The sequence below is a fragment of the Mya arenaria genome, chromosome 14, assembly GCF_026914265.1.
Source record: "Mya arenaria isolate MELC-2E11 chromosome 14, ASM2691426v1".
NCBI classification, from domain to species: Eukaryota; Metazoa; Mollusca; class Bivalvia; order Myida; family Myidae; genus Mya; species Mya arenaria.
Genome location: NC_069135.1, coordinates 21,551,600 through 21,579,273, shown reverse-complemented (window position 1 = coordinate 21,579,273; position 27,674 = coordinate 21,551,600). Strand labels below are relative to the sequence as shown.

The following is a 27,674-nucleotide window of genomic DNA, read 5'->3' as shown; positions in this document are numbered from 1 at the left end:
AATCAATAGTAGACATCTGTCTCTCTATAATCCAGTATTTCTGTATGGCGCTATTTCTCATGTTTTATCTATATATCTTTTCTTGATCTTTGTTGACTGCTAACGACATTTCTTTTGTGTAATTATGTCAGATAGAAACCAAGAGAAATTTTCATGTAATATTGTTTGGTAAAGCATTAATGTAACACTACAGGGAAATATATACATATTCAGTGAACTATCCGCATTAAAAATATAATTATTCCACTTAACACAAAATTTGATAATCTGCAGTTTTCGTTAAAAATTGACCAGAGGAAGCTATTTTTCAGCTATATTCTCTTTGTTTAAGTCTGAACCAGCTTCATCATGCAGATATCGGGAGCGTTGAAACATTAGCTGTGATGAATTATTGATAGTCGGAACATAAAAGCATCGATGCTCAACTTTGTCTTAGTATAGTGTTACTGCTGTTGGCCTATTTTCCATAGGATATAATTGCTTTGCTTTTATTGTTGTCGGTTTTTTTTTGGACAATGGAGTAGGATTAAGATCACTCTATATAAGGTAAGAAAATGTTACAAAATAAGTAAAGCAAATCATATAACATAGTTTAGTTTTAAAACACCATTCTCATTCATCAGAGGGTTGATAATGATACATCTACGGTACGCATAGCATCATCACTGTGGTGTACAAGAATGTACGCATAGCATCGTCACTGTGGTGTACAAGAATGTACGCATAGCATCGTCACTGTGGTGTACAAGAATGTACGCATAGTATCATCACTGTGGTGTACAAGAATGTGAAACACATATATTGATCTTAAAAATGAAGTTTATGTTATTTGTTTTACCCTGAACTATCATACAAAAGCAGGTCATTGTTTTGTTCAAATTAAAATCAGTACGAAGCAGGAGAAACATTCATGAAAACCTGTAAAGTCGCTTTCAAAGCTAAAACAATGAGAAATTAAGGTATAAATATTAGCCCTTAGCCATCTCCTCAATCCTTAATTATCATTTATATAATTTATGTCTTTGCTAAATATACATAATATATATAATAAATATTGTTTAAACCAAAGTTGAAACAGAATGATTCAAAATGCTTCTTCATACCATCGTTATCTGTATAGTGTTTATTTATTTTGTTCATTGTAATGTGAATTTTATTCTCACTCAAAACATCATAATTTTATTCTTAGTAACTGTTATAAGATCATATGTTGGTATTATGTAAGGTCTAGCATTTGTCGAAATAAATAAAACAATGAAGGTAGACATTGAATACCGCTCTTTTGCAACACAGTATAGTTTATAATCATTTGTTCATAATTCAATAATTCATTCTAAATCATTGTATGGTATTCAATGGATCAATAATTGTTAACTTTTAAGTACGCTGCGTATCGAATTAAAAAAAGAATATATTTTCTGCGTATTGCGTACAGAAACTGAGTCCCGAGTACGTCAAGGCCAGGCCCTGAATCTCGCGTACCATAGGGCAAGGGGTTTATCCCCTAACCTGCTTAAATTGTCACACATGTTTTTAGTACGGAAACATTTATCTTCTAAGTGGTATCTGTTAAGCCGTCTCAATCCCTGTGCAAGTGCCATGTTTAATAGAAAGGGGGAACTAAATGGTAAATAGTTCTTCCCCATAAACGTATATATGCAAATTGCATTTAACATGATGAGATTACTGTGCAGAATATATACATATATACATGCACCAGATTTCGACTTAAAGCTGCACTCTCACAGAATGAAAGTTTTGACAACTTGTTTTGTCTTGGAACGAGCCAATTTATGCGAAAACGCAGGAAAACCAGTAATATAAGACTGCTGACAAAAAAATCATCGTAGATTTGATATTTTCTTTCAAAAGCTGATGTTTTATGCATTTATCTTAAACTGTTTGCAACTCTTTTAGCCGTAACATCTTTTGTCAGCAGTCTTATATCACTGGTTTGCAGATATTTACGCAAACATGGCTCATTCCAAGACATGCAAACATAACATACATGATAATAAAAAAAAGTTGTCAAACGGCAAATATGTGAAAGTGCAGCTTTAAGATGGAGACAAATGTTTTCTCTCGACACTGAAGATGGTCCAAAAACTATAGATTCCGAAAAGCTCACAATGTTGTTGTGTCAAAGTCAACAGCAGAGACGTAACTGGCACCGGGGTATCAATTATTAACGTGTTTTTGTGTGTAACGCTGTTTTTACTGTCATTAATTCAATATGCTAGAATTTCCCATAACATAAGTATCTTTTATTGAATTAGCAGACGCTTGCAATTGTTACGAATAAGGCCTGATTTGTATTCTAAAGATGTATTTGCATTTATTATGTGTTAGGAAGGGATCCTAGATATGATATCACCTCAAAATAAATGTAATTGCATCATCATAAATAATTTGTACAAATTACTTTTGCAAGTTAAGAGTCAGAAGAATGTATCATATTTCTAAAGGATTTTCCCTGTCTGGCTGGCAAATAATATCGCCAGAAGTTATTTCTGATTATACAACACAAGCCAAATATATAAGCCAGTAAGACATTTCGACGTGAAACATTTAAATATATTCCCTCTGGTCTAAGAGCAAAACTTTCTGAAAAAGCAATCCGTTGCAAGCAAAAAAACATACATGAATTGCATAGCGAGTATCAATGAAAAATACAGGAAAACAATGCAACACTGTTTCTACCCTTCTAGCACCAGTTCAATTGGTTTTCTTTTCTCAAAAGTCGCGTTGGACCAGAGCCGTGGACTAGTACAATATTTATAACTATAATACACGCATGGTTCGATTCCCAAATGTATCTATTGGATGCAGTGTTATCATCACCGATCCATCTTGTAATTTTGAAGAGTGCATTTTGGAAAAGTGATCATTCAAAGGAAAAAACTACATCAATGACTTCCAAGTTATGAAAGCAGCAGTGTCAGTTTGAATGAGACAGTCTATTAATAACAATGAATTGTAGATTTGACACTGCATACAGCTATTGATATGGAAACTTTTTATGTACATGTACTCACTCAGCAAATGTCTCCCCAAACGTCTGTACCGTAGCTAAAAATCGTGCAATTATGAGGAGGGATAAATTGAATTTGAAAAGAAAGTAAATGGAGATATACTAGGCATATCCTAAATAGAGTCAAAACCAAAATTACTATGTAAACATCTCAAAAGGAAAAGGTGTGTCGGTACAAGAAAGTACGGCAAAGGTTTATCCTATTTTATTTGCCCATTCTTATAAGGGCAGTGTAATTTGCTTTGATGAGCGTAAAGCGAACAACGAACATTCGGCAACAGAAGCAAGAGAGTGTCATTGAAATTCTTGCAACGGGCATTATAAAATCATATGTTTCTGGCATTATACTGCAATTCTATAAAGAGCTTAACCTGTATGTAGAGAATATTCCGTATATTTAGCTATGTTAAGAGAATGGAGGCTCAATTAGCATATTTAATTTGTATATACATTATCAGCCTTCAACAGTTCGAAGTGAAGCTTTGATACTTGCTTGTCAGTCTGTTTAACTGTAAATATCTTTAAACAGTGAACAATTTCCATTTGTAGAAAAATGGTTGATTCGTTAGGTGATTTTTTTTCAACTTTATCAAAATATTTGCTGATTGGTCAAAATTTAGAAAATAATTTATATTAGCCAATCAAATTGTTTATGTTTTAAACCAAGAGATATCGTTTGTTTCACGTATCAAAGTTTTATACAATTTGCTAAATAAATTAGTCAGATAACGATCACAAAAACCTAACTTATAAACAATAATTAAATCTTAACAACAACGTCAATAACAGCTATCAAGTTTTGCCAAACGTTCCCCAGTGTTTATCTCTTGCAAAGTTCTTCATTTCAAAAGTCTAATTGCAGGTTCGTGGGAGTAAACTGTTATTGGTCCACGCAGAGTTTTAACCAATTACGGGGTCTAATCCAATTACAGGGTCTATACCTATTCCAGGAGCCTACAAGACGCAAAGACGGACTCTGACAATGGCGTCGAGTCCCGCCGGAAGCGGCGAGAGTCCGACCAGTGATGAGCGGGAGGAGGAAGGAGACATGACCACCGCCTTTGTGGACAAACAGGGCTCCCCGAAACGGTACACAGAGGACACACCACCTAGGTGATCACACTCACACTTTTGTCAATGCACTGTTCTGTTTGTTTTAATGTTTTGACGTTTTTCTTTATTACCCTAATATATAAATATTTAGGGTCTTAGATTAAGTAAGGTGCTGAACACTGTCCTTTTACTTTAACCATTATATATATATATATATTACAACGACTGTGAAGGAAGCTATGATAGCTTATTCTAAGTCACTCTCGTTGGCACGATGTTGCGTTAGAATGTGGTCTTGTGTTGCGGAGGAAACCGGAGTACCCGGAGAAAACCCACTTTTCCGGCTTGGTTTACACTAAGCAAACTCACATGCACTGTCCTTTTGTTGTAGCATCCTTCTGCCCTCATGGAGGCCAGCATGTATACCGTTCTGTGTTCATAGAATTAATTGCTTAAGGTTATCAGATATCTGTTTTGTTTGATAACGACTTTAAATGTGATAATGAATAGAAACCCATTTTATATAGTTGGCAGTTTAAACATTTCATTACTTCGAGAATACACCATTCCTAATACTTTCTGTCAAATTCATTTTGTTCAAATTCCGTGAGGCCGTGTGTACAAAGACTATAAGTATCTTCCATGGTCGAGAGTGTAAGATAGGTTCATTCCGACCCGAGCGTAGGGTGTTTTGCGGAAACGAGGTTTACCGAGTTTCCGCAAAACACCCTGCGCGAGGGTCGGGATGAACCTATCTTATACGAGCGGCTATGGTAGATGCTTTTTCTCCCACCTCAGTTAAACAAAATTAAGTAAAAATGTATTTTTTGCTGGAACTCTTTTTTTGCTTAGTGAAAATAATTGCGTATGGACATGCGATAGCACGTGGTTGTCATGGATATACGCGCAGTGATCTAGTTAATGTTAATAGTCAAATCGGTCTTTCCTTTCAACAAGGGAGGTTATTACAATGTGGTAAAAGGAGTTCCATACGGGCATTTTATCTTCGCCCGTGGGCAAGATAAGAATATCTAGCATGGTTAAATTATTGGACCTACTCATCTGAGGTGGGAGAACAAAGTTATCTCATGACCACAACTAAGTTAGTCGAGGCCTCTAGATGAATGAAAAAAACATGCATGTCACCTCAACATCACCATAGATGTTTGTACAGTTCTGTACACTTTTGAAAGTAATAGAATCTGTGTTAACAAAATATCTTCTAATATCTAAAAGCGTATACAAAAATAAGGCCGTATATCAAAGACTTTGAAATTTGACAAGCTTCTCCGAAGTGCTATTACTAACATAACATATCTGGAATTAGTGTTCGAACATAGTGTTGTTTTTTTGTTTACACGCAAGCCCAATATTTGTACTAATAAATTCTCGCGCTTCCTAAGTGCCCTATTATGCATTGGATGGGGATGTTCATTTTTTAACAATAAGGTGTCTATGGTGTGAGAGCATTGCTTAAGAAATTTCGAGTGCCATATAATTATTTAGAATCATAGGATCGACTTCTTCCTAGGTGATATTTTCTACAGCGCAGCACTTCTTTTGACAATATGTACTATATACGATATCGCTCCTAGAATTTTTGACCAAGGGTCCCAGAATAAATATAACAAGATTCCAACACCGAGGTGATCATTTGCCCTCTTGCTTCATTTTACATGCGGCAGTGGCGGATCCTGGAATGCATAACTGAGGCGCACAACCGTAAAACACACACTATATAAATGTGTCTATATATATATCAGCGTTTAAACTGTTTATGTATCAAATTAAGGTTACAATTAGCTTCATTTATCGACCAACCTGGGGGGGGGGCACGGGCCTTTGTACCCGCCACTGTGCACGGTATTGTAATCAAACTAGGCCCTTGAAAGTCACTCATCATTTGAGGGTCAAAATTTTAAGGTTCAAAGTCTTGATAGATGCACAAAAGAAACGTTTAATTTTAATGCTTTTTTATGTTCAACTCTTTTGTCTCAAATGATAAAAAAAGCATATGATTTGTGCAGAGATAAAAATATGTTAGTGATATTTTGGCGTTTTTTCAATGGGGGAATTTGTGGCCACGTAGCTATTAACTATAAAGATTTTTTTTATAAAGGCTTATATTTTTTTAATAGTTCACAGAGTTGTCATCTATTCGAGAAATCTCATTCCGACGTTTATTTCTGTCTTTTATTAGTTGAACATGATACGTGCATCAAGAGTCTTAAACAGAACTGAACACATGTGGATTCTACATTACCGTACGAATATACAATTTCAAGAAACCTGCGTCACTCATAGGGAGACTATTTGTATATCTTTATTGATCACCATTCTTCTATTCACCATTTATTTGTTCAACGTCTCTTTGATATGAAGTATGAAACACCTGTCACCTCTTTCCAAGCAATATCAAGCGATATTAAGACTGCCATGCCTTTACACTTTCCATTATTGACTTAACAGTTTCAGAATAGAAATTCATGAGTTGACTGTTAAATCGGTTGTTGTTGTTGGTTGGTGTTTTGTTGTTACTGTTATTGTTGTTGATGTTGATGATGATGGTGATGATGATGATGATGATGATGATGATGATGATGATGATGATGATGATGATGATATGGTGTTTGATATTTACCGCTATTTCGAACGATCAAATACGATACATAAGGACAAGTTCCAATACTAAAAACTCCTTTTATGCACAAAAATCTATATTTTGCTGTTCATTAAAAAAATAAATAACGAAAATACCCGGTATTCCAACGACAATAACCGGAAGTACCCGATATTCCAACGACATTTAACTAAACTACCCGATATTCTAACAACAATTAACGAAAGTACCCGATATTCCAACGACATTTAACGAAAAAACCCCGATATTCCAACGACAATTAACGGAAGTACCCGATATTCCAACGACATTTAACGAAAATACCCGATATTCCAACGACATTTAAAAGTATCCGATCTTTTCAGAGAGGAATGTGACGAGGTTGTGTTGGTAGAAGAGACCGTTCCAGTGCTCAGCAAGCGGGGAATCTTCTGTCTCAATATAGCCTGGTTTGGACTGAGTCTCATGTTTCTGCTCATGGGTGTAGAAGGTATGAATTTAACAAGAGCGGCAAAGAGCGAATACCAACGCTCGTCTATATAAGGCAATAAGGGGCATAACTTTACATGTTTTAAAGCAAGAGTAAATATCTTAAATGGTTAGTAAGTAATGGCCAAAGGACGGGTTTTTAATGTCCTTTTCAAACTATCAACAGGTACAACAGGCATTTAGTAAAGCCAATGTTAAGGGCCTTGTTACAAAATTGCATTCATGTGAAAATCTTGATTTTTCTTGAAGTGTTTGGTGGTGGTATTTACTATTGATCTTAATTGAATCTAATAACGATGTAACTAATCGGATTACTTAATTATTAATAATTGACATACAGTGTGAATGAAGTCAATGATGTATGACCATAACATTAACTTAAGGGAAATATTGAATACCAGCCAAGTGAAGGTTTTAGCATAAGGACGCCTAAGCCGACGACACCAAGCCTATGACAATACGTCATTTTTTTTTCAAACACAGACGAGCTGAAAACAATCATAAAAGCTTCAATGTGTATTAAGATGTATTATTTCCCATTCATGACTTGTTATTGATCCTAAGAACATACAATATAAGGAAAATAATTTGAAGTAAAGTTTCGATTTCATCTCTGATAAAATAAATCGTGCATATACAATAATAAAACGATAGTTATGACGAAGAGAATCATTGTTTTACAAATATTGTATGGCATTGCTCATATATACAGACACCCGTACTCCTGTGTTTATAGCTAAAGTATCATCCGATAGTAATCATTTCGATTTCCGTTCGAAATAAATATAACATCACACTAATTTTTCATATATTCTATATTTCCAGTTGTTCCGGCACAGATCCAGTCACTGGTGGGTCCGGCGGCCAAGGGTCGCTGGCTTGGAGGGATGGTAGCATGTGGGGCAGGTAAAGATATTAGACAACGGTAACCATCCCTTTTATCTCATGCTGTAGAGCATGCCAAGAATGTCAAGCATTTCAAGAACATATCACCTTCATCTCCTCCTCCTCCTCTCCCTCCTTGTCTCACTCTTCCTCCTTCTACTCATCGTCCATCTTCTCTTCCTCCTTCTCCTCCTCCTCTTCCACCTTCTTCTCCTCTTCCTCCTCCTTCTTCTTCTCCTCCTCCTCCACTTCCTCCTTCTCCTCCTTTTCCTACTTCCCCTCCCCCGCTTCCTCCTTCTCCCCTTTCTTTTCGTTTCTTTTTGTTGTTGTTTTTTTCTTCTTTTTTCTTCTTCTTCTACTTCTTCTTCTTCATCCTCTTTTTCTTTTTCTTCTTCTTCCTCTTTTTTTTCTTCTTCTTCTTCTTTTTTCATCTACTAAAATTCCTTATCTACACCTCCACAAGTTGTCAAAGTGATTTCTAATGGTTTGCCACAGAGTCATTATATCTACTGGAGGGATGTAAATCATTCTTTTAGTACGTTCTTTGGCATTCAGAATTGACAGTTGTCTGCTAAACTGACGTTGAATTAGATTTAAAAGCACTATAGAATTGTAAATCAAATCATCCTTGATTTTCGTACTTCTATTGAGATGTTTTTAGCTCTTGTCAGCAGTCTTTTGTATAAAAATACAGTCATTTTCGTAAGTTACTGAGCGATTTTCTTATGTTAACGGTTACCTGCATATTTCTGTTATTAGCAATAAATGTTTTGAACCGGTGTTGCTAAAACGCTTCTGGAAGATATTTCCAGTCATTCTCATCAGTTGTTAAGAAACAATGCCAATGGTAACAATGGTAACGAAAACAGAATTTAAAAAATACTGATAACGCTGACAAACATAATTTGTGATTTGATATTGCGCGCATTGAAATTACATTCTATAAACAGAATACTGGTGTGGATATTTGACTATATAAGATAAACATTGACTATATAAGATAAACATTGACTATATAAGATAAACATTGACTATATAAGATAAATATTGACTATATAAGATAAACATTGACTATAAGATAAGATAAACATTGACTATATAAGATAAACATTGACTATATAAGATAAACATTGACAATATAAGATAAACAAATGCCGTCTACATAAATCTAAGTGTATTTTTTACGAATTGCCTTTTTCCGGAGAGAAACATAAGGTGTAAAAAATATTAGTTTATACTAAACCGACCGACCCTATTTTTCCTCTCGATCCTAGGCTATATTGCCGTAGGGAGAATTTTTAACATGTTAACATTGATCATTATATATTTAATTTTTGTGCAATAGTGTTTTTACCTCATATAGTTCGGTTTTGGTACAGAATACCGGTTCTCATAAAAATGAAAATTGTAAAAAAAGTTACGCCTACATACCTACCCTGTTTTTTGGAAATGTAAGCGGAAACAATGATTTTTTTGTTTGGCGTTATAAGCTTTGCATTCGTTCAATCCGTTTCAATATATCATGCAAATAATAGTATGCCATATAATGCTGCAATGTGTGATATACATGTTGAAACTCAAACTGCACGTTTTGATAAGCAATATAAAGCAATATTGAATATAGGTGAACGAGTTGGAAATAAAAAAACAATACAAATAAATATATATGAGCCTAATTAATTTATGTTCTCATTACGTATAATTTGTACACGGGCCCTTTTCAATAAAGATATATATAGTAAGGCTTATAATCATATATTTTGCTTTATTCATTTATTTCCTCATTATGTATTATTTGTGTGCGTATTATATCCAACACGGGCACCGTTAAAATAAAGATATATATGTATATATATAGTAAGACTTATAATCGTGAATTTACAGGCGTAACCTCGTTTTGGGCGTTACCTGTGTTTCAATAAAAAATATCTTAAGAACATTGATCGCATACATTCAGGGTGCACCTGAGCACTCTTTAGCGGCTTAAGATTTACGACTAGTTAAATTTACTGTTTCAAAAAATGTTCGTACTTTTTGCCTATTTTTGCTGATGAGCCAATTGTAAATCTCTTTAAGTTTGACAGAAAGACTCTAAACTAAATGGTTTTTAAAATACAACCGAGATAATACTTGTATCCACTTCAGCTGTGACGTTCTTTGTTTCACCCCTCATCGGTATGCAGAGTGACAGAGCCACGTTCACTTTCGGCAAACGTAGACCTGTCATGTTCCTCGCGTCTATAGCGTTATGGTGAGAGAAAAAATACATTTGTTTGGCAACACATTTCACCAAACGTATTACACGCATATGTGAAATTTGTGATAAAGACTGACACAGTGGTGAAAAAAATGAATTTAAAAATGATTAAAGGGTATTTTTAATTTTTGTCGCATGAGGAGAATGGCAAACACATCACTCTAACCAGCGTCGTGGTTCACGTCCACGTCGTCGACGTCACGTTTTCGTTACCTTTAAATTACTTTTCAATAACCTTTTACAGTTTTTAAACTGTGTATGCAAATTGGTCGTGATCAGTAGATGCCCCTAATGATTTTAAGGTCAAAGGTCAATGCCATGGTCACCTTAGCTAGAAGAACCGTTTACTTGTGACATATTCTTCAGTTTGAAAATTCGTACATGTGTGCACATTGGTCATGGTCAGTAAATGACCTCTATAGATACGGGTTCAGTAGGTCAGGTCATGGTCAGTAGATGACCACTATGAATTTAGGGTTCAGTAGGTCATTTTATTGTCAGTAGTTGACCCCTATAGATACGGGCTCAGTAGGTCACGTTATGGTCAGTAAATGACCTCTATAGATCCGGGTTCAGTAGGTCAAGTCATAGTCAGTAGATGACCACTATGAATTTTGGGTTCAGTAGGTCATGTTATTGTCAGTAGATGACCCCTATAGATACGGGCTCAGTAGGTCACGTTATGGTCAGTAGATGACCCCTATAGATCCGGGTTATGTAGGTCATGTTGTAGTCAGTAAATTACACATATACATCCGGTCCCAGTAGGTCATAACATGGTCAGTTAATAATCCCTATAGATCCGGGTTCAGTAGGTCATGTTATTGTCAGTAGATGACCCCTATAGATTTAGGGTTCAGTAGGTCATTTCGTGGTCAATAGATGATCTCCTATAGATACGGTTTCAGAAGGCCATGTTATGGCCAATAGATGACCCCTATATATTCGGGTTCAGTAGTTCATGTCATAATCAGTAGATGACCCCTATGTATTTCGGGTTCAGTAGGTCATGTCATGGTCAGTAAATTACCCCATATATTTCGGGTTCAGTAGGTCATGTCATGGTCAATAGATGATCCCCTAGGGATCCGGTTTCAGAAGGTCATGTTATGGTCAGTAGATACTCCCTATAGATGCTGGATCAGAAGGTCAAGTTATGGTCAATATATGAAACCTATACATTTCGGTTTCAGTAGGTCATGTCATGGTCAGAAGATGACCTCTATATATTTCGGGTACAGTAGGTCATGCCATGGTCAGTAGATGGCCCCTATGCATTTCGGGTTCAGTAGGTCATGTCATGGTCAATAGATGACCCCTATAGATTTCGGGTTCAAAAGGTCAAGTTATGGTCAGTAGTTGACTCCTATAGAGTTCGGATTTAGTAGTTCATCTTATGGTTAGTAGCTGACACCTATAGAGTTCGGATTCAGTAGTTCATCTCATGGTCAATAGTTGACCCTTATAGAGTTCGGGTTCGGTAGGCCATATCATGGTCAGTAGATGACCCCTATAGAGTTCGTATTCAGGAGTTCATGTCATGGTCAGTAGTTGAGCCCTAGAGAGTTCGGATGCAGTAGGTAATGTCATGTTCAGTAGTTTACCCCTATAGAGTTCGGATGCAGTAGGTCATGTCACGGTCAGTAGTTGAACCCTGTAGAGTTCGTATTCAGTAGTTCATGTCATGGTCAGTAGTTGACCCCTATAAAGTTCGGGTTCAGAGGGTCATGTCATTTTTAGAAAATGACCCCTATAGTTATCGGTTTCAGTAGGTCATGTCATGGTCAGAAATGACCCCTATAGTTGTCGGGTTCAGAAGGTAATGTTATGGTCAGAAATGACCCCTATAGTTGTCGGGTTCAGAAGGTCATGTTATGGTCAGAAATGACCCCTATAGTTGTCGGGTTCAGAAGGTCATGTTATGGTCAGAAATGACCCCTATAGTTGTCGGGTTCAGAAGGTCATGTTATGGTCAGAAATGACCCCTATAGTTGTCGGGTTCAGAAGGTCATGTTATGGTCAGAAATGACCCCTATAGTTGTCGGGTTCAGAAGGTCATGTTATGGTAAGAAATGACCCCTATAGTTGTCGGGTTCAGAAGGTCATGTTGTGGTCAGAAATGACCCCTATAGTTGTCGGGTTCAGAAGGTCATGTCATGGTCATAAGGTGACTACTATGACTTTCTAGTTCTGTAGCTTATGTCATGGTCACCTTTTGCAGAAAAAAGGTTTTCATGTTTCATACCCAAGCGATGAGGGTTCCAAATGTACTATTAGTATTGACCAGTAGAAAACTCATTTTTATTTTGAGATCAAAGGTCCATTTATTCAAACTGGTATCAAATTAACTCGACAATATTTGGCGCTGCCGACTCAGCTTTACTCATTATCGGACTTAAATAAATGAGAAAAAAACTATTAAATTATACCATGTCGTTTCTTTCAGTGTAGGACTAGTTGGAATGGCAATCAGCTCCCCAGAAATTTCAATGTCGTAAATATACCTTTATTTGTCTTGACATAATTACATTTGCTTGAAATGGTTTGCTCGTTTAAACCACTTTTTGTAACTTAAATGAATTACGTCATCGCGCGACTGTATTGCCATAGCAACTTATAAAACATAAATGGCGAAGTTTGTTTTTTATGATTAATTTTTTACTTCTGTTTTCAGACAACTCAACAGAGGGACCGATAATAACAAAACGGGAAAAGTGAGTAAAAAAGCTTGGACGTTTCATCTTTAATTAGTTCATTTAACATCCATTTTCTTCACAAAAGGTCCATTTGCTTGAATATTTTTTTTTGATCTTATGATGTCAAGTTTATGAGGAATCTGTTCATGATATACCCATCATAAATCCGCAAGATATAGAGGATGATTTTTTTAGAGTAAGACCGTAATATATTTCACGGAATGAGCACCAAAGTGTATATTTCACGAGAGGCTTAGCTAGTGTTTGAAAATCGGACTCCATTTGCTATCGATAATCGAATCGAATCGGACCAAGCATTTCGATTTACCATCGGACAATAATCGAAAATTCATAATATCAGTAAGGAATACATTCTTTATACATAGTATAAACATGGTCAATGAAATGGTTAAACATGGAATCAATACGTGTGATGCTATAGTCATGCGTTTTGCAACAGTATGTAAATTTCCGTACTTAACAACTTAAGTTTAAACTTCAAATGAATTTAACGAGAATTTACCGGAAAGAAAAATTGACGTTTACTCGACTTTTATCACAAAACAAAAAACAATACGTAGTTTCAGGAAGTAACATTAGCGACATCGATTTTGGACAACCACTATCGATTGTCGCCGACATAGCATTGTCAGCGACGATTTATCGATTGTACACATTAATCGTTCCATCACTAGGCTTAGCCAAGGGTGAACTACTCGCTTTGGTGCTCACGAGGTGAAATATATTACTATCTTAATATCTTACACAGAAACAAACAGGTTTTTTTTTTAATTTAATTATATGCCTTAAGTTTGAGTTTAAAGTCAATTATTTACACTTTTTTAGAAAAACGCGTCAATTTGTATGCGCACATAACGTCATTATGGAATTGACGTCATTGAAATTGTGTCCTAGCCCTGTGTGCACTGACGTTTGATTTTTTTAACCGAGAGCGGGATATCCCCCAAGACTTCCTGGACTTGATTTGTACCAGGTGCACGTTGTTTTGGCATTTAAAATGTTCTGGATCAACCCCAGGGAACGGTCTAGAATGAACCCGATTTTCATCAGCTTATAGGTATATAAACCACAAACAAGTGTTGTTCTATAAGTTTAAACCGAAATCAAATTAGCCAAACTTTAACCATGTTTATTTTTTTCAATCAGCTCCATTGTAACAAAGACCTAGTCGCTCTACGATGCGCCCCTTACTGGAACTCCAGCACGGAGAGCCCCCTAGCGGCCGACACCAGCAAGGGCGCCCAGCAGCCAAACTCCATCGTCCTCCAGCACAACTCCTTTGGGGATGGGGAGGGTGTAAAGGAAACTACTTCCGGCAGCATAGGTAACAACGTCCGTGGCTTTGTTTGTTTTGATGTTGCTGTGTAAAATGAAAGTATTGTGTAATCAACATAAAAAAAACTTGACGACCACTTTTTATATACATTGTATCTCCGATGCTTGTGAGTTCAAATGGACGTTATGGCTAGAATAATTTTTCTCACGATTTTAAACAGTCTATTTTAGAATAGTTTGGATTTCTTTCATGCTTTATGATGAAATATGGGGTTTTAACAGTGAAATAACAACAGTGAAAATATCAATTTGATATTTTCACTGCAAAATAAGGAGTGAAAATATCAATTTTCAGAACTACTTTTAAAATCCTTTGTTGTTACATGTACAGTACTTGCCTTGGTCAAAACAGAACACTGGACTTCAGTAAATTATGTCAAAAAATGTTAAAAAAAAAATAAAGAAATATTTTATAAATTTAAATAAATATATAATTGGAAATTAACAACTTACCGTTTATTACCGGTTATCCCGTTTATCAAACATTTTACTGATCTTTGAAGCTGAATGTTCGAACATTTGCTTTCATTCCAAACAAATTACAGACAAAAACAACTGTTCGAACATAAATAAAATTTTATAGCATCGTTCAAATGTATTTTGAACTGTTAACCGTTGTAGTACGTAAAATGAGCTTCCTGGAGAATTCACACAACAATTTACAGATAGATCCGATATTTTTTACCCCACCCACATCTCAAAATGTGTCAACAAACTAGCGTGGCATTTACTCTTCTGGAAAACAAACTTTAACAAATTTTAAAGCGAAACAGACTGGTCTCTGACAGTAAGATGACTGAATATTAACTTACTATAAAACACGCGTATATGCAGTCTTAAACTAAGAAGAATGGTTAAAATCCAATGAGTATCCACATTTGTTTTGCTGTACATTTGACCTTCCAAATTTTCATTCTATAAATAGCGGCGTAGTAATTTGGTTAAAATAAAGTGTTTTCATTATTTTTTGGAACATTTGTGCACTAATAATTCTTCATTTTTTACTGTTTATAAAGCTTTGCAAGAAAAAACGAGCGAATATAAAGCTATAAGAATGAATAGCAGAGAACTATTCCTCAGCAAACCGAAAGTAGAAAAGTTGACAGCTATAATTATGCATGAGGGGCGCTCCACGGGTAGCGGCGTAAAGCCCACCCTTTTCAAAAAGGGGGTAATTCAGAAATAAATAAAAAACAAATAAAACTCCGAAAATAAGCATAAAAGAAACAGAAAATTTGTTTATTTCAGTGTAAGATCGTATTTCATTTCACTCGTGATCATAAAAAAACTACATTTTCACTCGTGGCTTCGCCACTCGTGAAAATATGTTTTTCTATGACACTCGTGAAATAAAATACGATCTTACACTGAAATAAACAAATATCCTCTATTTCATATCTGTCCTCGGCAATACTTTGTTCAGAACTTAAAGTTTAATGTTAAAACAAACTTTGTTCGCTAAAAGCAAATGTATTTTTTAAAGAAAGACATACGTTTTAACAATTTGTCATGCAATTGTTAGGAATGTTTATTTGTTTTCAGCCCTATTCATCGTATTCTACCTGATAGTGACGTCAGCATTTGCGGGGGTAACAGTTCCATACAACGCACTGATAGCGGACAAATCACACCCGTCACAACGAGGTAGGATGACGTCACCACTGTCCTTTTTCTAGGCCAATTTTACTTTTCTCTGCAGAGAACAAAACACATAAATAATCTCAAGTTAGACATATTTTAGATTGCTTTTTTAAATAGGAACGACATTTAATGACACATTAATCCTTTTCCCAGAAAAAGCCTGCAAAATGTGTGTCTAAATTCAGAAACATTTTTTTACCAAAAAGGAATATAATCAGAGAAATTATCACAGATTTCCCCAGACTAACATTTTTCCATCATAATGATACACTTGCAGTTAAATTAAGTATCTAATGGCAACATATTGCCATTTTATTTTTTTCAGGATTAAATTCAGGAGTGATGGCCGCAATGATTCTGATTGGAAACGTCAGTGGTGCGGCAGTAGGGACGTCATTTACGGTAGAAGAACGTCACATATACAATAATTTTAATGACTTAAATATCAGTGTTTATTGCATATGTTACTATATATAGTAACATTTTAGGCCGAAAATGGGTCATTACGGACCGGGTTCCACCGCCGTAATGGCTGGTGTGCCAACTATCCATAATCGGCACACCTCGAGGTGTGCCAAAAATCCATAATGAGACTACTTCCGGTAAATCGCGCACCTGAACAGGTAACGGCAGAGTTCGACGTAATTAGCAACGCAAACATGGCCGGAGAAAGGCTGCTTGCATTGCAAGTCCCTATTTAGCGAGTAATTAAAATAACAAATAATAACAAAGTTAACGAAATCTTACCTTACAAAATGCTTATACCTGTCTGATAGTGATACATCCTTTTGTACCATCATTTCCACTGCCATTTTCAGTATTAGTAAACGATGTCTAGTGTAATCCACGAGCAAATGATACATAAACCAATCGGTGGCGTTTTGCATCACATGATCGTACCTTACATTTATATAACTCCCAAGTTTTGCATTGACAGTTGCCAAAAAATTGTCATCGACATATTTTAGTCATCCATTTTTGTTGTTTAAAAACCGCTAAATAATACAATTTCAAATAGCATTCATTAAAACACAAACACGTGGTGGTGTGATTTTGTTGTTGCTTAAACATATTATAGATATATAGCATATCTATATTTCAAATGACCTTACCTTAGGAAATATCTTAAATTTATCCAGTATTTATCATTCCACACCAAACTATTTTGACCCAAAAAACAATGACTCTGATGACGTCACGAATACAATAACTACGTCATAGGTCAATTGGTGAATACTTATAGTAGAGTAAAGGAGATGTTTTGTTTCTCTTAAAAATTGAAATAAAAATAAACATATGCAATAAAAAAGTTAAAAAACGGCGCCGGTGTGCCGTCTGTCCATAATGGCACACCAGGTCTGCTCGGGCCATTACGGATCAGGTCTGCCCTATGGACAGACAGCACACCGGCGCCGTATATTAACCTCTAAATAATGAGCTGAGTTCAGTACGAGAGAGCCCATTACCATGTACATAATGTCATTAATAGCACAACGCATAACATGGATACTTAAAAAGTTGTCTTAAAATTTTGATCCCTCATAATATAAAGTTGCTGATGATATACGATCATTTATTCGGAGAATCTGACAGCTATAATCTGAGACATATATTAAACCAAGTAATAAAATGACATTTTTTCTCTCAATATCTTTGTTAAAAAAATCGAAGATTTTCCTGGTAAATCCTTAAGGTTATGATTTGTACAGATTTTGCATTAACTGCAATTAGGCTTTGCGTAATATAAATGTACAATATAGACTTCGTTGAAACAGCTGTTAATGAATTTAATGCAAATCCAAAGTACCCTATTGTAGTGCTTCACTTCTTAATGTTATGTGATCCATTTGAAAAAATCTTTATATTCAGTAATACTCCTATCAACATTATTGATTGAATGAGCTGAACATGAGATGACCCAATTTGTCCTGAAACACTAAGTCAAGGTCACAACCAACATCCAAAGCAAAGCCTGAGAGAGTAACAGCTACCCAAATGTTATAACAATGTACGGCTTGCTCTACCATATAGCAGATGATCTCTACAAAATTCAGGTTAAGCTGTTCAAGGCTAAAGGCCCGAGATAATCTAGCAAACCTTTCTATGTGAGATGTTGTTTGGCTGAATGAGGCTAGAATTAATACTGGTATGTCCAACACGGTGGTGGGCAACTTGAATGTCATGCGTATATCTACTGATGATGTAAGACCATATTGTCTGTTGTGATATTTCAGCATATCGGTGTTCCAGGGGCATACTCAATCTCCATTTCGATAGTTGTTGTCACACTCCTCATCACAATCTTCACGACGACCGAGGAGCAGGGAAAACACATGGTGGAACCCGTCGGTAAAACTGTTGACATTTCTGCCTTGTTTGAAAGTCACTATTCTGTTTCTTGTTAAATATTTAGCGTATAGACGTCTCTGACATTGCTAAACTGAACATCTTTTCACTTATTTATTTATTTTCATTTCTACCTTGTTGAAGCGTCGCTCTTGGATTTCTTGTTAAGAATTACGCGGTTCGGCACTTCTCGTATTACTAAGAATGCACTCCTTTTAAAGGTTAATTGTTTTACATTTCTGCTTTGTTGGAGCGTCGCAATGGGTTTCTTGTTTTGTCTCTAAAATTTTGATATCATTTGACATGGCGAAGAATTCACTCCTTGTTAAGCGAAAATTGCTTAAATTTTTGGCTTGTTGAGGCGTAGCCCTCGGGTTCCTTGTTAAGAATTTGGAGTTTTGACATCATTGGCATTGCTCAGAATGCACTCCTTGTTTAGGTAAGAATTGTTTACATTTATGGCTTGTTTGGGCGTTGTTCTCGGCTTCCATGTATAGTGTTTAGAGTTTTGACATATCTGGTATGTGTGGGCATTGTTATTGTTACACTCGACATTAAGGCATGACATTTATCATGTGCAGGCTGTTGAGGTTTTATTATAGGTTAACAGGTCGTAAAAGTATTAAAACAAATTAATTACGAGATCACCCTTAACAATTTGTTGATAGATGTGCACAATTTTCGCAACGACAAACGAGAAGAGCAAACATATGATGCAATAAGTTGTTAAGAAATAGTGCAATGTTTACCTGTTTGGGCGTATTTCTAGTGTGTCAGTTTTGACGTAGATTTTGGCAATTCTGGCACGTTTGAGTGAAACGATTGCTTCCCTTTTCATATAGGCAATGAGCTTTTACATTTCTAATTAAAACAAACATGTGGGAAAGTAATGACACTATCAAACTAAGACTACGATCAACTTAGATCTTTACTGGACCGATCCCAAGAACGTGTTATGTGATAATATATGTTCATATTTGGTAAATGTCCAAACTGGCATTTAAGAACTTGACAACTGGTTTCGGTCAAGTTTGTAGAAACAATATTATTTGACAGAACAAAAAAAAACACAAAAACTGCAAACTATCATGCTTATGAACAAACCTCAATTGATTCCAAATGGCAGCTTGTTAATAATGGCAAATGTCACTTTAATAATAAAGCATACACGATGTTATTATTGGCATATATAAACATCATGGTTTGCTTTTTAAATAGTTTGGAAACAGCTGTGAAAATGTGTATAATGTTGTATGACTAATATTATTTGTATTTGAAGGAGTGTCAAAGAAAGTAATGATGCTTGAATAAGATTTCATAAACATGATATTTTTTCCAATAAGTAACCAAAAATAATTGATAAGATATTGATATTTGCATAAGAGTATATAATATCATCTTATATTTTAGGTTGTATGGCAATATTCACAGGTTTCTGGGACCCTTTAAGAGGTAAAACATTATACAACATTCGTAAACCCTTTGTTTGGTATTAAATGAATACACAACCTCATAAATTATTTGATGTGTTTTATTTGATATCCATAAAGTCACATATTATAATAGCTAATTCAAATGACAATGCTGTTAATTCCCTCTATACATGACATCAATACGTCTATATAACAAGAGCGCCGTAGATTGAATGACAGCGCTTGTCTGTTATGTTATTGATCTTGCGTTGAACGTGCTTATTGGATCTGGCAGATGTATACCAAGTTTCATGACTTGCATAAATCAAGGAGAATATTTTAAACATATTTTGATATATGGCCTAGTTAAATTTTTATACTCAACGACGCCGGCGACACCAATGCTATGACAATATCTTGATATTTTTTTTAAAAAACAGATGTAATATAATAGTGTACATTTCTTCTATTGCAGAGCATGATTTTCGTTGGGTGTTCATAACCAGATTCCTCATGCAACAGGGTGTGTCCACAGTCACAGGGTAAATCACCATTTTTATGAAATTCAAGTACAAGTTAAAGATCAAGGTAAAGAATTCACCGCAAAGGAATATTATTTAAGTTGATTTATTGAAAAAACACCACCACACCACCAACAACAACAACAACAACAACAGAAAACATAACAATGGTTTGGTGTTGTCGGATTTTGATTATATGTGAAACAAATTCTGAAGTTACCTGTTTCGTGTATTTCTGGTTCATGCAATATTTCACAACATTGTCTTCTTATTGAACTGCTTGACGGCAGCTACCTGGGCCTCAATTATGTTGTTGCAAAAACATTTTTTTCATAGTCTCTTTAAAGCGATACCTAAATGCTATTTTTGCGTTGCAAGATGAATTGAATAATGAATATTTCTCATATCGGTTTCCAGATTCCTGGAATACTGGCTGCATGACATGGTGTATCTGCCCAACTGTTGGACCGCCGCCACCTGTGTCGCCATCATGTTGTTGCCCATGTTATTCGCCGCCGCCTGCAGTTCTATAGTATTTGGTATCATCTCTGACAGAACATCCGCCCGAAAACCGATAGTCATTGGAGCAGGTAATTGAAACTGTCTATAACTCGAGAAATTGGATGTTTTATGTGCTTTGGTGCTCTGCTTAATCACTTAAAGGGTAGTTTAAGCCTTCTATAAGTACCCCCCCCCCCCAAAAAAAAAAAAAAAAAAAAAAAAAACAACCCCACCCAAAAAAAACCCGCACCAAAACAACAACAACAACAACAACAACAACAAAACAACAACTCTGTATAGTACACAACCTCTGTTGATTGATCTTTATGCCTTGATCTCCGATCTGAGTATCCTGCTGTGTAGTTTTAGAAGTTTTATTATAGAAATTGACCCTAAATGGCCCTGAGCCAATAAATGAATACACCGGAAATAGGCCCTTACTGTGACACCAGTGCAATTAGCAGAAAATGCACAGCAGGGGATAATCATGCAAAAAAATCCTTAAACTAGGCGTTTAAAGGCTCTTAAGTTCTTATGGACTACAGTTCAGAAATGCCAGGTATATTAGGCAAAGTGGAAACTCGAAAGAAAATAATTATTTTAAAGGGGCTAGACAGATGGTTAAAAAAACTGGCAAATACAGTATTTCCTCAAAACAGGCATAAATTGTCGATGCAAGCTGGTAGGAGGCCGATGATACATCATTTTACTTGCCTTTGGTTAAAATGTTAATAATTACAACTACCATGTGGATGTCTCATCTGTGCTCCCTTTTAAAATAACGTATACCGATTACCCAGTTTAAATCACATCTGTTTTTTAGTACAGATAAATATACTGACCCTATTTTTAAACTAACTGGATTTCATGTAGAAGGCAACAGCAGTTATTTTCGAATTGGTAAAATGCGCAAAAACTGCGAAAGATGCATGTGTCGAAAGCGATATGATACATCAGTTAATAAGATTCACTGCGTTGTACACAGCGATGTCAATTTAATATAAGTTTTGACAAATTTCTTTTTCTCTTGCTATTCTTTAACCTGGTGTCTAGCCCCTTAAAACTTGACCAACCAGCGGCATGACACCATATCAATATGCTAGAATTTACCAAAAACGTATTGTTTTTTAAGTATTACATCGTACATGCTTGAAGGAATGTTTTTCTTTGATTCATCGAAAAATTGAACTCTATTTAAAAGACAGCAGTAGAACAGAATATCCTCTTTCCCGACTTGTTGTGTTTAATGTTTGCAATACTGCATGTTTCAGCTGTCATAATGAGTGTAAGTATATCTGTGATGATCCTCCTGCCAGGAAAGTCTGCCTTCTACATTGCCATCGTCACAGCATTCTGCTTCGGTGAGCTTATGGTGTTATTGTTGTTTTATGTTTGGGGATTTTATTCTTTGTTTTCGTCTGTACATTTACTACCATATTGGAACGATAATAAGTAGGCGGAGCTTGATAATTCAATAACTAGCCTGGAGATTATTAACAACGCTATTTACTAATATATACGCCAAGTCATTTAACGTTGTTCTTGAAAACGTGGTAAAACAAAGCTACGTCACCCACTACGACACTCGTGATTGAAATACAATCAAAACTCGCTATCTCGAAGTCGTTGGGTCATCGGGAAAACACTTCGAGATAAAGAAATCCGATTTATCCGAAAAACAAAACATATCTATAACTCAACCTTAAATATTCGATAAACGGCATAACAGAAACATCGAGATAACAGAGTTCGACATAGCAAGTTTCGACTGTAATACACTCGAGCAGTGACTATTGATTGCATTTAAATGTAAATATCGTGAGACAACTGAATATATTTCTAAATTTAACGAATGTTCGAACATAGAAGGCTGTTCTTTCCCTAATACCATGTGTTAAATCATCGTATTCTCACATGCGATGTGACAAAATATTAAATCGACAACGTATTATCAGAACAGGACAGAACAGATCGGCACATAATGTTTATTTAACATATATAGTCTATCTTATAAACACACTGTATGTGATAACAAAACGCGTAATTTGATAATTAAGAAGCATAACCATTTTTGGCAGACGTTTATACAGCTTAGTGGTCGACCTTATATTTTGTTTATTGACCCAGTCACTGTTTAAATCGACCGATTCACCGGATTAAATGGACACAGGCTGATTGCTGATTTATCAAATCAAAATTACGGCGTATTTGAAAATTATGGCAACCCCATTGGACAAATGTTATTTCGATCACTAATGTGTCTTTATGTTTCTACAGGTATAGGATTTGGGTCCTTCCAATCCGTGGATTTCGCCCTAGTAATGGATGTATTGCCTAAGGATCGTGACAAAGCCAAAGATATTGCCGTGTGGCACCAAGCGCTCATTTTGCCAAACGCTCTCGCCACGCCCGTTGGCGGATTTATACTGGACTACTTTCAGAGCGTAGACTGTAAAATAGGGCTAGGTTACATTATACTATTTAGTGTTACCGCGGTGTATTTTTGTCTAAGCGGTATTTTTGTAACACGAATTAAACGAGCGCGGTAAAGTATACTTAAACGTCGTCATCTAAACATAGTTTGAAACTTCGGCATACCAAAATGTTGGGTTCTTTACTTTATTGCCTGCATCTTTACTTAAATGTCCGTGGCTTTACTTAAATATTTACTGAAATGACTGAATCTTGACTGTAATGTCTGCATATTTACTTTAGTTTTGCATGTTTACTAAATATCTGTATCTGCATCTTTACTTAAAAGTCTGCCTCGTAACTTAAATATCTGCATCTTCATTAAAAGGCTGCTTCTTTATTTAAAAGTCTGAATTTTACCTTGAAAGTCTGCATAATACCTTTAAGATCTACATCTTGTCTTAGATTTCTGCATCTTGACTTAGATTTCTGCATCTTTATTTAAATATATGTATCGCTACTTAAATATCTGCATGTTGTCTTAGATATCTGCTTATTTACTCTGAGTTCTGCATCTTTACTTAATGTTTGCATCTTTACTTAAGGTCTGAATGTCAGCTATGTTTGGAACTTAAAGTGCATTGAGACCCACTTATCACCACTTATAAACGATCTTATCGTATGATCACTTTGTTGAACTGGTAATTCCCAGTATGTATGTTCCGGTGGTTTATAGAGAATAATCAGTGAAATAAAAACTGATATTTCACTGCTTCAAACCGTGAAAATATCAATTTGCTATTTTTCACTGTTTTGAAATTTAAGCCCGCTCTCGGTTCCGAAATGACGTTACGTGCGCATACAGATTGGCGCGTTTGAAGTGTAATTAAATTACTTTTAATTTCAATTTTAAGCTAATATATATATTATTATTATTATATTATAAATGAGATAAAATAAAGTGTTATTTCAGTGTAAGATAGCAATATATTTCACCTAGTGAACACCAAAAGTGTAATATAAATTGTTATGCCCACTCGGTGAAATATATTACAATCTTACACTGAATGAACATTATTTATTTTGACAACGAACAGTTAGCGTGTAATTAGAAATAAAAATGTTACTTCAATAAGTGATCTTTAAGCAGTATTTAAGCAATCTTCTTGTTATAATAATATTTGTTCGTACGCTTGGTTATAAGATGGGTCCTATGTATTGTATATTTGGTAATTTACAAAGACCTCACCTGTTTATTTATTAATGTATTTATTTATTGATTGATGTATTGATTAATCTATTCTGTTGTGCCACATTGAGTGACAGGTCGCCGTATTCACTTGTGTGATATTTTAAAATTTTATGACATTCTGTAATTTACTTTATTTTTAATTGAATAAAATATGAGGAACGAAACCATGCTCGTTACATAAACATATGTATACATGACATCGATTCGTTTTTTAATAATACACACAATATAAGCATTTGTTTCAATTTCGCGGAAATTATTGGTTATGCCCCCTGCAACCCCTCCCCCTTTGAAGAAACGAGGATATATAGGTTTTCATATGCCATATGCCAAACCTTGTCCGAACGATGACAAGAGAACTTTTGGGCCTAAGGTACGCAAACTTTGTATAGATGTTGGTCATTAACAGTAGATGAGCCCCGATGCTTTTAATGTATCAGTCGCGGTGACCTTGTTTAATTAGTATTCAAAATCTAAAACTGTAACCTTAAGCTTGGCAATCATCAAAACATCCTAAAAAAACAGATGCCCTGCATAAAACATGCACCAACGTTGTTATACTGTTCTGTACTGCACAATTAACAATTTTATCTTTAATTTTGATACTAACAATTCGTCAAAGTGACAAATATACACTATTATAATGAATCATCGTTTAATATTGGTATCCCGAGAGATAAAGCAGTGTGGCGGATCCAGGCAGCGTAGACAGACACGTCTGTGTAGATTCCGGGCCAGTTTTCCTGTCCACAGTCAAAACCCCAACTTGTCACTCCTAGAAATACAAGATCCTGATATAATACACAAGTGAAATGTGTCCGTAGGGAACGTATATGGCCCACAATGTCGATCTCCGTCACAAAAGGAATGGTCATTATTCCACTGATAGTCGATTAATGTGCATCACAATTGCCAGTTGCCCAATGGAAGAGTTGGGGCACTGAAAGGCAATACCAATATACAATATCACCTCGAAATATACATCGATACCAACCATATTTTATCACTATAGTATAATTTGCACTATATGTGTATACGAAGAAAAAAGAAACACCACAATGCCACGAAACAAGGTTTTCATTGATTGACAGAAGAACTTCAGCCTTCATTGGGCGATTCAGTCTCAACCGTTTGTCTTTTTAGCAACAGTGACCTTGACCTAGACCACATACGCAATCCATTGAAAGGTCTCCATAAACTCTTCCTAATTACCACGCTTAGTCAAGATATGTCAACCCTAAATAAAATTATTCAGTTTCAACCGTTTCTCTATTTTTAATTACAGTGACATTGACCTTGACCCTAGGGACCCATAACGCAATCCTATGAAATATAGCCATAAACTCTTCCTATAGTTTGGTCAAGATATGTCAACCCTTGCTAAAATTATTCAGAATCAACCGTTTTTCTATTTTTAGTTTCAGTGACCTTGGCCTTGATCCAAGGAGCCCCACACGCAATCCCATGAAAGGACTCCTTAAACTCTTTGTAAATACCAAGTTCATTTAAGATATGTCAACCCTTACTAAAGTTATTCAGTTTCATAGCTAAGTTTGACGCCGCAAGCCCGCCCATGAACAACGACATGCGAATTTCTAATAACCAGGTTTCACTGGTTCATAACTCTTTTTTTTAAATTTAGAGCAGGTGACCTTGGCCAAGCTCAAAGTTTCAAATGTTTATGGGTGCCTAACCACTTACAAACTGTCACATATAACTAACTTGCAATCTTCTTGAGTTATCGCAGGATCATTTTTTCCGGACGCACGAAAAAACATTAACACTTTTTCTGACGCAGAATAAGTCAAATTGTTTTTGTAAATGACATGAAAATCCCTTAGTTACATTCTAACCAAGTTTCAAAACTGGAGTGTTGATACGTTTTGAGTTAAGCCAAGATCCAGTCAAAAAGTGTTACTTTTACTTCCTTCGTTGTCAATTAGCAACCACAATTGTTCCGACTTTATTTTTGTGTAAATGACTTGCATAATCACCTACCATGCATACTTATTGAGTTATTACAGTGCCCATGTTTCCGGACGGAAGGACGACGGAGTGACGGCTGGAAGGACGTACATACAGACAGACAGACGGGCGGACGAACGAACATGAAGACTGACTGACGGACGGACGGACAGACAGACGGACAAAGGGAGGAGGGGACGGATGGACGGACGGAGGGTAAACATTTAGTCCCCTGCGGTAAACGGTTGGGGACTTATTAAGGTATCTTGCAAACGTCTCGAGTTATACTGTGGTAATCTGACGTTCTGGGAGTTTTTAGCATACACTAAAAGGAGTATTTATCTTAACCAGAAGATAACCATACCTTGAACATACCATCTCCCGTTCTTAGCTTTACAGGCAAGAGGTCCACCACTATCGCCCTAAAAAGACAAGATAAAACAACTTAATAGATGTACCACTAGGCTATCTTAACTTAATTAACTACACGAAATTAGTCCTCAAAATAGCTTAACAATGAAAAACAAATTATTCCATATGTAACTTATTATAAGTCAATCTTATAAGCATGCATCAATCACTTAATTCATTGTATAGGTCAGTTATTTATATCAGGCAATCCGATTAGCTACATCGTTCTTAGATCCAAATATGAACAAGAATAAGAACATTGCATCCTACCGTGCAAGCATCTCTTGTCCCGCTCTTGAATCCGGCACAGAATGTCACCTTCCAGAAGAACTTGTTCCCATACCAGTCCTGACGTGAGCACCAGTAGTTGTGCAGTATGGGAACGCTCGCTTGGTTCAGCACATTGCGATCGCCAGTACCTAGGAGGATAAACAAAAGTGCTGGTTTCCAAACTTCAAATCAACTGATTGAAAAATACTGCCGACTTTACAATCGTATGTGATTGGTCACGTATCATTTTCTATAGTACCAATTTAACGCTAAAAATAAAAAAAAATATTAACAAAGTAAGCGAACGCTTTACAAAAATGCAACGATACAAATGCAAGAAGAGAAACGTATAGCCAGCATCTCAGTATCAAACAGCCAGCACCTCAGAGTCATACAGTTATCACTTCAGTACAATACAGCCAAAATCTCAGTATCATACAGCCGGCACCTCAGTATCAAACAGCCAACACCTCAGTATCATACAGCCGACACTCAGTATCATACAGCCAACATCCCCAGTATCATACAGCCAACACCTCAGTATCATACAGCCGGC

General features: G+C 35.8%; 2 protein-coding genes across 2 annotated transcripts; one reads left to right on the top strand and one right to left on the bottom strand.

Annotated features, from left to right (window-relative positions):
• Nucleotides 1–187: 187 nt before the first annotated feature.
• LOC128218081 (uncharacterized) lies at nucleotides 188–24,626 on the top strand. The gene is made up of 16 exons (XM_052925617.1): nucleotides 188–546; nucleotides 3,982–4,144; nucleotides 7,070–7,194; nucleotides 8,019–8,099; nucleotides 10,224–10,329; nucleotides 12,782–12,829; nucleotides 13,010–13,049; nucleotides 14,199–14,376; nucleotides 15,930–16,031; nucleotides 16,354–16,430; nucleotides 18,263–18,377; nucleotides 19,785–19,826; nucleotides 20,262–20,328; nucleotides 20,725–20,897; nucleotides 22,080–22,169; nucleotides 23,086–24,626. Exons 2-16 carry the CDS (start codon nucleotides 4,014–4,016, stop codon nucleotides 23,355–23,357), a joined length of 1,647 nt encoding a protein of 548 aa, XP_052781577.1. The 5' UTR covers nucleotides 188–546; nucleotides 3,982–4,013; the 3' UTR covers nucleotides 23,358–24,626.
• Nucleotides 24,627–25,110: 484 nt separating this feature from the next.
• On the bottom strand, nucleotides 25,111–27,665 carry LOC128215909 (serine protease 41-like). The gene is made up of 4 exons (XM_052922514.1): nucleotides 27,602–27,665; nucleotides 27,119–27,267; nucleotides 26,802–26,859; nucleotides 25,111–25,247 (listed from the first exon to the last, which is right to left on the bottom strand). Exons 1-4 carry the CDS (start codon nucleotides 27,663–27,665, stop codon nucleotides 25,111–25,113), a joined length of 408 nt encoding a protein of 135 aa, XP_052778474.1.
• Nucleotides 27,666–27,674: the final 9 nt, after the last annotated feature.

Coding starts and splice junctions, on each gene's coding strand:
- LOC128215909 (XM_052922514.1), bottom strand. CDS start 27,665: ATGATACTGAGGTGTTGGCTGTATGATACTGGGGATGTTGGCTGTATG. Junction 27,268..27,601: donor TATGATACTGAGTGTCGGCT/GTATGATACTGA, acceptor TTATCCTCCTAG/GTACTGGCGATCGCAATGTG. Junction 25,248..26,801: donor CGGGAGATGGTATGTTCAAG/GTATGGTTATCT, acceptor TTGTATTTCTAG/GAGTGACAAGTTGGGGTTTT.
- LOC128218081 (XM_052925617.1), top strand. CDS start 4,014: ATGGCGTCGAGTCCCGCCGGAAGCGGCGAGAGTCCGACCAGTGATGAG. Junction 8,100..10,223: donor GATGGTAGCATGTGGGGCAG/GTAAAGATATTA, acceptor TATCCACTTCAG/CTGTGACGTTCTTTGTTTCA. Junction 18,378..19,784: donor ACACATGGTGGAACCCGTCG/GTAAAACTGTTG, acceptor CTTATATTTTAG/GTTGTATGGCAATATTCACA.